Raw genomic sequence first — 15,362 nt, forward strand, 5'->3', positions numbered from 1 at the left:
AATTTTAGAAGAATTCTCCGACCCCGAATTATAAAGTGTACAACAATGTATTTTTTTGCGAAACTCGAACCAAGAACTTTTTCACTATTTCTCACTTATTAAATATTTTCACATCTATACGCATCTAATATTTGTTGATTGGACACGAAGATTTTTAAGATATTTCTGCGAAATAAAAGATGTGTGAAAAACAAAAAAGTAGAAACCAAAATATCAAGTTAAATTCTATAAAGTGGCAAAGACGAAATGTAGCAATAATTTGACTGATTTTAAACTATGATATTCGAAGTAATCGTTACATTATTTTCCAGCGATAATTCAGCTCGAAGTAAAAGAGTAAGTGAAAAATTTGAATCCAACGACTGATCGTTATATTTTTTAGAAGTCTGTTGATTCTATTTTAAAAAGTTCGTTAGCAAGCAAGGCCTTCCGATTTACGATAAACTTTTTTCCTCGATATTCGCCTTGGAATAAAACAATGAGTAGAAAGTAAATGGCGCTCGAGTCTATTATCAAATTTACAGTATACCTACTGCACACATGCAATGTGTTATTATATATTGTATAAATATACAACCATGTGACGTAAGTCACGTATCTGCAAGTGTTCTGAATTTTAAATAAAGTCACGTACGTCGAACGCATTGTTCTACTTATATTAAGGATGTTTTTTAACGCCCCCGCGTATTTTCTAAACCACGGCGGGCAAAACGCGTTGCCACGTACCGAAAATCGTTAACCGACAACGAAAAGTAAACAAATCCGAACCATTTTCCAACGTCCATCATCCTCACGCTGTTTCCGGAATTTTTATAAATTTTCAAATATCGGGGCAATCGCACGGATTCCGAAACGATGTGAGCAAAAATTTTTACACCGTTTCAAAATATGAGAGCAGCTGCGGATCGAAAGGGGAAAATTAAAAAAAAAAACAAAAAACAAAAAAACAAATTACAACCGTTTCTCTGAACTTTTGCATACTGTATTCTTGTTTGTTCGACTTTGTTGTGAATTCGGATGAAACGGAAGGTTGTATGTGGAAACAACTTGAAATGTTACGAATAATATCCTGCGAACAGAATTGCAAAATGAGCGAACGAAGCCGATCGTGCTGCGAGATTTATATCTCGGAGGCACGATTACGCGATGATAATTGTATCACAAGCAATCAATATTAAGGCAGACTTTGTTCAAATTACATCTACAAGAATATCGAACCAGATGTGCAGATATACGACGACCACTCGGCTCGAAAATTACTCTCCAGACACGCAATTTGCCACTCTTAATAGCAATTTGGCGTGCGCGTTGTTCCCCGATCCCTACAATTATTTAACCTTACTTTAATTCTTTTGTTTAACCGTCAACTTCGTACCGTGTTTGAATAATTAGTTTTTGATCTACGCATACGTCACATCCACATGTGTACACCAGGTTGTCGCAGAAACCAAAAACGTTGTACGTTGGGTCGAAGATCGCGGTCGCATGATTTTTCACTTTTTCTACAAATATTTTTGAATTTGGGAAGAAACACGTTGTAGCACTAAAATTATTATTTTATTCCTCGCATTTATATTCAATCCAAAGATCACGATCAGAACCTTTCTTTTAACCTGAACAAACGTTTTAGGGGATGTCATGGTGGAAAATTGCAAATTATTATTTTTTCAGAAACACTCTAATGTATATTTATATCGAACATATAATTAACCGTTTTCGGTTGGGTGTATTATTATTATTTTTATTTTATTTCTTTACTTCTCATTTTGAAGTTTACCAATTCAGTTGAAGGCAATTTTCATCGCAACGTGAATAATCATGACTAACGATCAGTTAATCAGAATACACAAAAATTTTTATGGTCAGAAGAATTTAGATATTATTTTTAAAAAATCCGTTCGAACTTAGTTATTGATTTCAGTAAAAAATCGTTTTCAATATTATTTTTATTAATCTTGATGACACAGGTGAGCAAATATTGAAAATGTAAGAACAAATTTCTCTTCGATCGGCTTGAAAAAAAAATAAATAAAAACCGTTTACCCGTCATCGGGCGTACCTAAATAAAGCTGCGAAAACCGAAACCTCGTTTTCTTTCCTTTTTTCTCCAACATTTTTTTAACTCTCAGTTCGCGTATTCCTAACGAATTTGATTTTCGAATTTTCTTTTCTCTCTCTCTCCCGCTCTCGCTCTCTCTTTCCACCATCTTTCTGTCTTGGATAATTTTTTTTCCTACTTTACATTTTTCTGGCAACTATTGCGATTATAAATCGACGTTGGTGAAACACTAAATTGATGCCAAGGCCTTGTTTGAGTAGGAAAAAAAACAAAAAAAAAAAAAAAAAAAAAAACAAGCAGCAAAACTTAGCAAACTAAACAAAAAGATTTAATATTACAACAACCAGCAAAGCTACGGAGTTTAACGCTAAATAGTCAATTCGAAACACATTTCCTTACGATTTGTGAAATTTTCTCTATACGTGCTGATTTTTGCAATAATTTTCTAGTCACCGCAGAAGAGATAACATTTTTCTCGGCTTTTTTCACGACCGTCGTTACGCGAAAGTAGTAAAAACAAACAATGCACCTGCTCGGCTCAAACCAAAGAAATTAAGTGCAGCGATTAGCTATCGCGGGTTTACTCTCAAGACTTACCGCACAGAGATATTTACACTCGTAAATGAAATATTAGCTCAAGGCTGCGTTACTTGCGCAGTTTAAACGTGAAGATTTTCACTCACCTCTGCTACAGCGGGCTGGGATATTTCGTTGGAATTTTCAGGGTTCGATAACGCCAGGATAAGCAAAGCCAAGACCCCCGCAAAGAGGATGGCGCGGCGTGCACCCGCCAAAACATTACGCCTCGTCATCTTGTCGCCTCGTTGAGAATACCTCCTGTACTCATACCGAACTGAAAATCACGAGGGGTGGAAAAAATGAGTGGTTAATTTGGCTGAACTTGACGTGAAAGCGGTCTGAGAACATTCAAGTGGGAGCCCGCGAAACTTTTTTACTTTTCTACATTTTGCCGTTCAAATAACTCGAAAACCGTGGGAGTGTTGAAATTTAAACTCTGGTCGGTTCAGAGCTGAAAAAAACTGCGTTGATCGAAACCAAAATCGTGAAAATCCGTTGATCTACTCTCCAGATATGATCGGTTTTTTTTTTTTTTTTTCTTTATTTTTTGTTCTCAACAGAATAACTTAAAAAATGTTAAATCAATCATACGTAAAATCTGATCAGTTCTATGTTAAAAAAAAAAAGCTTCTAGATCGAGACGAAAATCATCAAAATCCTTTGATCCACTTTCCAGATATCATCGTTTTTTTTTCTTCATTTGTTGTTCTTAATTACAATGACTTCAAAACTATTACGCTAATCAGATCCAAAATCTGTGATTAGTTCCAAGTTAAGTAAAGCAAAATATTGAGATCAAAATCGTGTAAATCCGTTCATTTGTTGTTCAAATATCGCCAGACGTAAATTAAACATGTTCATCTCTCGGTCTGGGAGCGCTATTTTGTTATAAAAATATGAAACAGATTTTGACTTTGTGTTTTCGTATCGCATTTTAATTTTTGCTATTTATGGAGAGAATAACCATAAAGCAGGCAAAGAACTGAAGAACAGGGAATTCGAAATTTCGCGATACAATTATCAGACCTTTTACATTCTTACCTTCAAAGTTCCGTTTTCTCGACGTCCTGATGGACCTACAGCAACACCGTGCTCATATTCAAGATTTATATCGTGCCAGTTTATTAAAAAAAATCCCTTCGCTTAAACTGTACTTTATTATGTTTGTTTAACACAACTTTTGTCCACTTATATTCACTGACAGACAAAAAATTATCTCTATAAAAGTCAGAGAAGAGAGATACAAAGAAGTAGAGCAAATCTATGAGAATTTGACATTTGTATTGTTTTTTTTTTTTTTTTTTTTAATTCTTACGAATCTCAACAACAATCGATGTTCTTATTGCAGGGATAATTCGTCGACCGTATAACGGAAGGAACTAATCGAGACTCGTGATATCAGAAATATCCAAGCTTTCGATCGTGGCGTTATAAGATTGTACACGCGATCTTAAATTCGCCTGTTTAATCTCTCATTGATACCTTATCTGACCAATTCTTCCGCATGCTTTTCTCTCACGATCGATAATGCAATAAACAATTCCAGATGTGGGTGATAATATTCCGATAACTCAATTATACTTATATATGTCGGAAATTAATTAGGCTGATATCGGATTGTGTAATGCGATCAGGGGACGGAATAAATACCCGTTCGCATTACTGATTTGCCATTCGCTGCATGGTGGTGAATAGAATCTACTTTCCGAATTTAAGAACAACGAAACGTGATGTAATAAATAATACAATATAAGAAATAATTACGATATTCGAGAAATTCGAACGTCGGTTATTTTAATTGTACGTTTAGTCGGTTAACACACATAACCGAAAAAGTTGCGGGTTTTGAAATTTTCGGGTTAAAGTAAAAGGCGTGTTCTAATTTAGTGATTCGATTTTCAAAGCGGCTGTACGAATTTCATTTTATCGTTAAAATTAGTCGAACTTTCGAGACGAAATTACAAACCTACGTATGAATTTTTGATCCGACCTTCTGGCGCGTAAAAAATAGACTGCGCGTGTGAGTTGGAATTGACGTTTAATTTTTTTCTTTCTCTCTCTCTCTCCTTTTTTCAACCCACCATGCGATAAACCAACTCTGTAAACGAATCGAGGCAAGTCGAAGCAGCTGTGTCGACGTCTATATATGCTGTTCCGGAATCGACATAGACATCGCATACCTCTATATACGATTCAATAAAGTGAGAATTCATTCTACGACAAATTAATTCACTCGTTACGTCATCTCTCGAAATTGTTTTTCAACCTAGAATAATAATTTCTTTTTCCGTTTGAGATTAATACGTGTACAAAAGCGGGAACAGATCGATCAATGACACGTTCGTATCGGTTAAGACGAAGTCGCGGACATATCTGATTATTCGAAAACGTTTATCAAAGCCGTATAATTGTGCCGTAGCAACAATTGCCATTGGAAACAAAGACACCGTATTTATAGTTGAAAACTTTTATCTCCGAAATTTTACACAGAGTTGAAATAATTTATTCTCTGTATGTATCGCTCGAATGTGTGATCAGGTGATTGTGACATGTGTGCTGCTCATAATTAATCGACCGGAATTGAAACAAACAGCCGGTTTTAATACTTGTAAGAGGTCATTCACGTACGTTGCGTATAAATACGGGCCTTTTAATTTCACGCACAGCGATGAGCGACTGTCGCCGCTTCCTCAAGGCTTCAACAACCGGACGGTTTATACGTGCGTGCAAAACGCCTCTGTTTTTCGTAAAATTTTTATTGCCTTATCGCACCTGAACAAGGAATCCAAACTCCGATCCGATATCCGAACACCTGATTACACAATCTGGTTGCCGCTTGTTACGCGTAATTTGGTTCTCGATTTTAGCGCTGTATATTTTTCTGTATATTTCACAATAATTATACACTTTTGTCCGCTGACAACGAGTGACATGGGCGCGAAGCTGCTAATCTAGGCCATTTCGTGCCAGCATGACAAACGTTAATCGTCATTTATTATCAGCCCGAATTTTCTTCTCATTTTAATCCAAAAAGTTCAATCGATAATTTTGAAAATAAATCTCAAACACACCGTGTTTACAGATGACCGTAATTTTTCGAATCCATTCCACAAAGTTGAATCAATCGTTTTCTTCCATTCGTTTCAACGATTTCGCAAATATTTTTTATCAATCATTCGCTTTTTTTATTCGCGATTTTTCCCTAGTGGAAAGGATAATTGACCGACACTCGAGTAAAAATTAATATTCCTCTCGATTGTATTCTACGACAAAGATGAAAATTATGCGGAAATTTGAGTCTGACATAAGTTTAAAATTTATCGCTCTGCGGATCTGCGGAATTATTAACGGTATGAAAAATCAGCCGTTTTTCGGAACCGGAAACAAAACGGCAAGATTATTTATGCGGGTGCGTGATTTCGGAAAAAATACCGAGTAGACAGTTTTTTCTCGAGGGTTGGTCGTGGTTTGAGCAACTCTAACGGATTGACACAGTGCGGGTGTGTGTTTTTTTTTTTTTTTTTATAGACAAAATATACTGTACCGTATATATGTACAAACCGTTACATAAATATCGGTTTATTATCAGCAGCACGCGAGTTTCGATGACCATTTCAGATTCGGCGCGTATGTGTTTTACACATATGTTACACGTATGTACATAGAAGGATATTCGAAAATTGACGACCGTCCGGTGTCAGTTTATCTTTGGCATCATGCTGCAATAACTGTCAAACAAATCAACCGTTCCACTCTCTCGAACGCTGTTACAGTTATATGGTTAGATGGTTCGAACTATGTTGACACTGACAATTAAACTAGGAAACAAAATTCAGAAACACAGTTCAGTCGAGGTGAAGATAATTAGGCGTACCAAAAGTCGTTTATATTAGTAAAACATATCTCCGCTCGCAAGTGAAATTCTCTTTAATTTATCAAGTGAATATTCGATATTTTGCTAAACTCGAGTGTACAATAAATGTTTGATATTCATATTTGCATCGACAGCGGAGATCGAGTTTGTCATTCGACGAGGCTGAAGTTGGTAACGTTGACTCAACGATGCGATCAGGAGAAAAAATTTTGGCGATTTTGGGATAACTTTCAAGGAGTTGGCTTATCGGAATCGGTTTATATTTTGTTTACCATGATTTACCGAATTCCGGAAAGCCACAAATATCCGAATTACCGATTTCCTTTCCCAAACATGCATCGTTACAGTAACGTTACTAAATTCACCCTCATGCCATTCGATAAAGTATCTCGTAGTCGTCAAAGACGATCTTGATTTCCGCACCCCGTTTTGTCGATACTCTTCTCCCTTCGTCGATGTCACGATTGTAATTCCCTGTACAATAGTTCCGACAGTGACTGACGCGCGTCATTGACGCTAATTAACAGCCTAAAGATTGACACGAATTTGAAATTCGAATCAGTCGTGGAGTTCGGCAACCAAGAACGATACCGACTGTAGCTTTTGCATGGCTAACTACCACGTGGGTCCAAGCAACCGGAAGCCCGGAGTAACCGAGGCTATCAGACATTCGGAGCTGATCCGAGAGTCGTGAAAGACTGTTTTATCACCACCCAGAGTAAACCGTAAACTTGTAAAAATCTCCCGTTCGTCTGTTTTGAAGATCGGGACTCCGTTTACGATTCGGCAGTCTTTTGCTGATGCAACGCAGATTTCAGTCGCCCAACTAATCTAGAGAACCCGGTGAATTACTGCCTCTGGATCAGAAACTGTTCACTTTCAAAGATGGAACCAACAAAACCATTCCCTCTCTATTTGACTATTCGATAATTGCATGCCTGCAACAACCAACGAAAGCGGTCAGCAGCTACTTCAATGATCTTTCAGGCAACTGTTCGACGTCATTCAACAGAGAACGACACGTCCGTCACCAACGACGTCGGTGGCACACTTCAAACATGTTGGTCCGACACACCAAACTACCTTCGAACCTACCCCACCAGCACAGCCTACTGACCACCGTAATAGCTACTTCTAACGTAGTTCGATCAGCTTCAACGACTCATTTACGAAGCTGAATCCCGAACCCAATGATCCTCTACCATGAACCAACGGTGAGGGGCATCGCTCTCTACCTTGGAACAGAGGCACCTTTTTCATCCTACTTTACCGAAAACTTCACATCCCTATCTTCAATCTTCTCCTTTTTCTTCGGTGTCCTACTCTGCCTCGGAGTGTTCGGAATCTTGGGGTCTTGTTTCGAGGTTGCGGTGACCACCGGAAGGCGAAGGGTTAAAAATTCAGGGCTCGGGTCTACGGATCGACACTTGCACGTGTCGCTCGACGCGTTGTTCGGTCAGAGCGCGAGGCCAACGTTCACGACGACACCCCCGACATGACTGAGACTACGAGGCGAGGGGCGCTTAAACCTGGCCTGCAACCGACCTCGAGAACGCTCTTGCGGGTCGATCTCACGGATTAAATGCTTTCTCGCGCAAGCGCCCGCTCACTGAGCATCGTTTTGCAACATGGCGACGACCCGGTTCATCGGTCACGAACTAGGCGCGTGGGTCACGCGGATTCGACTGTAGTATGGTACCTAGACCATGGACTGGGAGGTTGGAGCGCACAAATTTTTCAAGCTTTTTTTCTCATCCGTTACCGGAGATAGCTCACTGGAGGAAATCGGATCGTCGAGTTTCATCAGGCGAGTCCGTTGCTTGGGGCGACAAAAGTTGAGAAAGATAAATTACGGAATACTTGTATGAATATGGGTACATTGAGAAAAATTTCATTTGTTCTAGTAACTAGAAAAATAGTTGAATAAGGCTTTGACGTCAATTTATCGTTGCACAAGCATTAAATTTTCGCAACAGTTGCAAGAAAATATCGTAACAGTGATCGTAATGAGAAAGAACAGTAACGGATACTAGACTTTTCGGTAACAGCTACGAATCTAATTTTCATTTTCTACCTAAAACCGTATTTTTCGATTGTGATAGGAAATGAAAATGGTCAACAGAGCGGCAACCGGAACTAAAAATTTCTCTCAATGTACGTAAAATTATGTCCTGTACATGGGAATTTTATCTAACAGAGCCGAGAGATGAATTTAAAAAAAGCGTGTAGCATCGCCATATGAAGATCGAAACTTTGACCGAGTTCAACATTGAATCGCTGTAAAAGAACTTCCGAACCCCGTGAACAACAGATTTCTGAATTTCTTTTCATTCCGACAAACTTGCTAATGAAAACATTACGAAGCCGCAGATCTGAATCGGATATTTTCGCATCTTTTTCCCTCCCGCTCTGCCTCTCTATTTTCAATTTAGAGACAATACATCCAACAGCCGCAATGCGGAAGCTGAACGCGAGTGTCTAATTTGAATGGACTTGGAAGTGGGCGGACAAAAAGCCCGTCCAACGGATTAAACTTGGTCAATCACAATTGGCAATTAGACAGTATTCTACGTACAGTCGTAAACTCGTTTGCCAAGGTCGATGTGAAAAGTTTTTCTGCGCAGGATAATCGACGAACTACGTGAAAATTCAACACAGTGCGTCGGACGATTCGACTTCCACTTCACTTCCGGCATACGAGGTAGTCCTGTACCATGCTTGCGATTCGGGCTGCACTTTATCCGAATTATTCTCAATCGACTCCGATAATTTTCATCTCCCAATCCGCCGTAGTTTGAACTGATAAAATTTGATTGGGGAAAAATCTGGAGCATCTACGAAAGCCGTGTCTCAATCCATGCGTGTCAAAGCTCGACATTCCCCCAACCAGCCAATCATGAGTTATCGGTTTCCGGAGCGGGTATGCATACCTGGTACATAATATAAACGTAGATATATATGTTTATGTATGTTTGCTCGACGTCGGTGGAAATTCGCATATACCTGCGGCAAATACTCGGTACAACCGCAAATTTACTCTTGAGCCAATAAATCAGTGCGAAGCACGGAAAGCCTCGTTAAAATCACGCTTTGTTAGACACTGTCGGACAATGTTGAACAGTGGCTGAATAGAAAAAAATATTATGCATAAACAGAAATTCAATTTTTCTCTTCTGTTCTCGAGAATTGCCATGACTTTTTTTTTATTTTTTCACAGTTCAAGGAAAACAAATTCTGAAAATTTAAATAAACGCTTCGGTAGTCATAATAAAGAAGTTTCTTGGCAGAATTGTAGAGAATAATTTTCTAAACAATGGAAACCGTCGTTAAATTAAATTGAACGAATCTATCAGGTTTTTAACAACTTTAAAGTGATGTGAAATGAAAAGTCGATATCTAGGCTTTAACTTATAATTTTAGTAATTTTTTTTTTACTGTAATTTTAATCTAATCTTCGTAGCTTGCAAATGTGTCAATTTGAGAAATCGTATACCTGAAGATTTGATCGATTGAGCTTGTTCGAAAACTCAAGTTTCCGCTTACGCAGAGTTCTGATGATAAACTGGCACGTGTCAGTAGAATATTTAGCTTTCAAATTCGCCATTGCGGTGATTTTGCATAGTTTACCAAATTTCGTATACTCTCAAGACCTTCTAATTACAGAGTTTTCTGGAATGGAAAGTTCGGCTGCCGCACTTAATTACTCGGGACAAAATGACTCGGCACGAAATGACTGCGGTCAAAATATTTCCAGCAATTTCATACTGTCACCCAGACTTTCATCGAATCGTCAATTACGAACATTTTAATTTTATCAAATTAATTTTTCAAACCCGAAAGATTTTATCATTGACATACGCAATTATAGCAATTATTTGAAAATTAATCAATAGTTTATATTTGTCATTCAAACTTTGCGAAGTAATCATTTACCGGAAAAATTTCCTCTGAAGTCATGTTTTAAAAATATTTATTTCCTGGAACTTTTCTATCATGGATGTAAATGTCCAGTAATTTTTTCCGGAGTAATTAAGAGCGTGTACCGAAATTTCAGTTGCTTGACAAATCCTTGATTCGATAATATCTCGTTGTAAACAAGTAAAAAAAAGTGTCGATTCTTGCCTCCTTGATTCAAGTCCCAAGAAATTATTGACACGAAGTTACGAAATCTCAGTGCTGAAGTATTTGATTCCGTAGTAAGCAAGAAAACATTGCCGAGTCGTGAACATTTTCCTTTTTTTTTTTTTCTTTTTCACGGAGGGTGAATTTTCCGAGGCGTAAGAGACGCAAACCCCCGTGTTTGCCTTTCATTCCATATTCTATACGTGCTGCGAACGCTGTAAAAACCGTGGAGCATGGAAAGCTGGCGGATGGACATTGTTCTGAGCTTTTTCTTCTCCCAGGCTCTGTATACTCTCAGGAATGTTCCGTGCGGCTGCTGATATAAGAATTTTGTTCTCTTCTTTTTTTTTTTTTTTTTTTTTATTTCGTCTTGATTTTCTTGTTCCTCTAGAATCAGATGATTCAGCGTTTGAAAAGCACTGCAGATTTTCCAACCGATTCACTTCACTATTTTTCGCAAGTTCAACAAGTTTCGCCTATCAATTCGTGAACGCTTCGTGATCAGAAACGCGATAAGTAAAAACTCGGGGAAAAAAAAAAGTTTGCGCGTAACAAAATACCGCCGACCGAACAGAGGAAAAAATACAAAAATTTTGCAAACTTTTCTTGCAGTAATTTACGACAGCGACGCGACTAATTAGCTTCGTTAAATTTGATCTTAATCGTTGTGAAATCTGTCGTGAACTTCGTAATAAATCAGACGAGTAATAATTAATAATCACGTAAAGAATAATGAAGAAAATAATCAAAAGGTGAATAAATTCTCGTACAATTTTTCCACGAGACGAAGATTGATGCGTAAAATTCACCGTTTAAGCACACATTTTTTTCTATTCTCGATGTGTTATTGCTAATCATTTCCTCAAATCGCCATTGCTCGGATGATCGATTGCGCATTTTTGATTTTCATTCATAATTTGCACGATGCAAATTTGGTGGATTCTAAAAACTGTTTACGTACAGTCGTCTAACAATAATTAGAAACGATTCTTACTTACTCGAGAAAATTTCTCCTCTTTCCTTATTCGCAACGACTATTGTTAGTTTATCGTTCTATTTACATGCCGGGTGTATATTTTTTGGTCATCCAAACAAAAGCAAATGGCGTCTGGCCTCTTTCTCAAAACGTTGTTTATACTAATGTAAATCATCCAGAATTTCCCTCCCACTCCCAAATTTACTTTCCTCTCATTTACCTGTTCCATTGAACATGCGGTCCTTTCGCATTTGAAAATTTAGAAAGGAATTCGAAATTCCCCATTTAGCGAGGAGAAATTCCTTGGCTAATTGCGAACCGCACTGGATGAAATATCGCGGTTCGAATCGCAGTGAAATTCCCCGATACGCACATCGCTTCGGGAATCCATCGCCAAGGCGATGATTGGAATGTCAAAAAGCCAAGGGTGGTTCCTTTTTTTCGCAACGAAAAATTAAACGCCCTGCATTGAGAGAAATTTTTAGTTCCGGTTACCGCTCAGTCCTTAACTATTTTCATTTTTTACCACAATTGAAAAATACAGTTCCAGGTACAAAAAGAAAATTAGTTTTCTAGCTGTTACCGGAAATTCTTGTATCCGTTACTGTTCTTTCTCATTACGATCACTGTTGCTATATTTTCTTGCAACTGTTGCGAAAATGTAATGCTTGTGCAAAAATAAATTGACGTTAAAGCCTTATTTAACTAAAAAAGTAGAGTAAACCTCACAAACTGATTTTGTGTTGCAATTACCAAAAGAGCATCGACAATAGCGCAAAATGGTTACGCGTACTTTATTTTTCGTAATTCCAACAATATTCAAACAGTTTTTTTTTTTTCAACGATACCTGTTTCACCGGATTTTTCTAGTTACTATAAAAAATGAAATTTTTCTCAGTGTGCCAATTGTTTCCAAATTCTCTTCCAAACAATTATGCACCGCAATTTTTCGGCCCAGACAAAACGCGGCATTATTACGCCAATTATTATAACACGATTCCATGTATCGCTTTGGGAAATCACTTGAGTAACGAGAATATACAAACTTTAGTATAGAAAAAAAAACCAAGCTAAAGTGTTGCGTATGAAATTTTCTCCCACTTTATCAAGGAAGACGAATTGTTACTCCCGTTGGTGCTTTATTTTTTACCTTATCTTCTCTTTTTTGTCTCGCATAAATTTCAACTTACCGAGGTATTACAATATCCTGTGTATAAAACGGAATATTACACCATTTTTCCCCCCTTTTCATTCTTCTACTTTCACGTATAATCCGTTTAATACTATAATCTACTACCGAACAAATGTTGCATCGAATGTAACATCGAATCTGATCAATTACACTGGTCAACAAAATTTTGTAACATGGACGGTTCCTACTAATTTTTAAATATAATACGAGTTAATTAGTTACAATATCAATATCAATTCTATTATACTAAACGTTATTTCTAACATAATCAGTTAAAAGTTTTCATGTTACGCACCAAAAGCGAAGTATTCTTGACCAGCGTGCACGACAAGTTCGACTGAAACCTAAAAACAGTTACTCTGCATAATTTGGATGGTAATTAACAATTTTCCAACTCGATACCTTCACAACCCGATTTTTTAGCTTCCGTGCAATTACTTAGATTCCGGTAAAAGGGGCAGTGAGCATGAAATACAGAATCGTGCGACTGCTGCTGGTCCAAAAATACGGATCGATCTCCTCTCCTTCTCGCTGCTTGCAAATATCGGGGCAAAGGAAGCCGATCGATCAACTTGATTGCCGTCCTTTCGTTCCTGTATCCGTGAAATGGGATTAAAATAACAAAGAGTTATCGCCTCTTTGCCATTAACAAGATCTCTATCGCAGGAGGGTTTTTTTTTATCCTCTCGACGAAACTCCCCTACTTCTGTCCTTTTTATTTTTCCTCCGTATTTTTTTTTTATTTTCCTTAAAAACCGCGTCAAATTTTATCGTATTGTAATATTATATTTTTTACTGCAGCTAATGCTATGACGCAAAGAATAATTATAACATATCTTTACAATAAACATTTCGCGCCTTATGAATGAAAATTTTAGCAAAAATAACGCGTAGCAAAAATTCCGTGACAGCTCTCTTTTACTTTCAATTCACTTCTCTTAGTCTCGTTTCTGTGCACGCAATTTTTCCAAACCTATACACGATTTCAATATTATTATCAGAGTAATTTGTAACTAGAGTCAATTTATACCGACAACGCGAGTAACGTTCCATTATATACCGGGTTAATGACTATCGATCTTTTTCTTCAATTTTTAAAAACTACATTATTTCACACACAGCCCGAATCTCATTCCGCTTCACGGTGGGTGAAAAATTTTCTCAATATAAACAGATCGATGCAGCTATGTGTAGCCTAAACGAGTAATTGGATTTCCTTCCTTGCTGCTCAATCTTTCCCTTCAATAACAAGAAGGCGAGGGAAAAAAACACTCGAAAAAAAAAATTCAATCTGCAGAACACGGTGCCGCGTTACTTTTCTCTGCCAAGAAAATTGGCCGTCATATATATGTATATATGTACATATTTATATATACATTTATCTAACACAGATCGGTCAAATTTCACGTGTTACTTGTAATGCATCTGATCTGCATGTAGATTAAGCCGATTTTTTTTTCCTTATCACATACCCTTCGAAAAGTTAGTTTATAGCCACAAATTAAGCCTCGTTAAACTAGAACTCGGTAGCAAAATTCTAAAAGGTGTCTCAATCGGTTTGAATTTTCAAAACACTCTGACCAAAATAATTCGAAAACCATACAAGTTAGGAAGCTGTTCTTGGTTTCATTTCGTAGATGATGAAATGTTCTTTAAAAAATGTTGTTACTACTACCTGATGTTATTTGAATCAGCTTAGAACACGGGTTAGATATAAATTTACAAGGTAATAAACATCTTCGTTCATTTATTCAATGCACTCAACTTTGAACGTTCGTATCGAATACAAGATGAACATTTAGGAGCATAGTAGTCTGGAGTTTTTTTTAAATAAAGAATTTGATTATCTACAAAATGAAACCGAAAACAGCTTCCCAACTTGTAAAGATTTCGAAATATTTCGGTTAGAGTGTCTGAAAGATAGAAACCGGTTGAGTAACCTTTTAGAATTTTACTACCGAGTTCCGGTTTCGCAAGGCTTCATTTGACGTTAAAAACTAAGTTGAAAGAAAACTAGCCTAATGTAGATACGTACTAAAATTAATTAACGTCCAACACACTCACCCTTATCCTGAAATGGTAACTGCAACGTGGAGAACAGACATCGGGCACTAATTACGAAAAAAACTAAAGCCACGACACGTAAACTTCACAACCGGCTATTTTAAAAATGAATCACAGAAAATAAAGAAACGAGGTAACGAACAAAAATATGCCGATAGTTAGCGAAGATATTTTATCGTGGGAGCGATAAGAATTCACGAACGTGTAGAGAGAACAACTTATAGACGATTCTTGACAAATTCCCGTCACGTTTCGTTTCTCGTTCCGCAACTGACGACGCGCAACTGAAGACCCTATAGATTGTCGTCGGATCTTCGAGCTACGTTTCAGCTCCGCTGATACTACGTAATTAGGAAATAGGTATACGCTCGTGTTTCTGCTGCTGAAACGCGCGACTTACAATTGGCGGCGCTTATTCACGGCCAAACGGTTACACGTGTGTTGCTGATCACTTTGGCGCTAATTATTCCATTTGAATTCATCGCCGTTGCACCCG

At 37.5% G+C, this 15,362-nt stretch overlaps 2 protein-coding genes across 11 annotated transcripts in view; one reads left to right on the top strand and one right to left on the bottom strand.

Moving 5' to 3' along the window:
- LOC124296801 (carbohydrate sulfotransferase 11) overlaps positions 1 to 15,153 on the bottom strand; it is a 34,928-nt gene extending 19,775 nt beyond the window's left edge. The window contains exons 1-3 of one of the 9 annotated variants that reach the window (XM_046747173.1): positions 7,783 to 8,022; positions 3,680 to 3,856; positions 2,743 to 2,912 (exon numbers count right to left, since the gene is read on the bottom strand). In XM_046747173.1, coding sequence (XP_046603129.1) covers positions 2,743 to 2,871 — 129 coding nt within the window. In that variant the 5' untranslated portion in view covers positions 2,872 to 2,912; positions 3,680 to 3,856; positions 7,783 to 8,022. Of the gene's footprint in view, positions 1 to 2,742; positions 2,913 to 3,679; positions 3,928 to 7,607; positions 8,023 to 14,866 lie in introns of those variants that run through there. The other 8 variants (XM_046747172.1, XM_046747174.1, XM_046747167.1 and 5 more) reach the window with 8 other exon arrangements.
- The window catches only part of LOC124296800 (uncharacterized), a 41,949-nt gene that overhangs the window by 23,627 nt on the left and 2,960 nt on the right, over positions 1 to 15,362 (top strand). The gene's annotated exons all lie outside the window — the stretch shown is intronic.

This window comes from Neodiprion virginianus, chromosome 1, assembly GCF_021901495.1.
Source record: "Neodiprion virginianus isolate iyNeoVirg1 chromosome 1, iyNeoVirg1.1, whole genome shotgun sequence".
Lineage (NCBI taxonomy): Eukaryota > Metazoa > Arthropoda > Insecta > Hymenoptera > Diprionidae > Neodiprion > Neodiprion virginianus.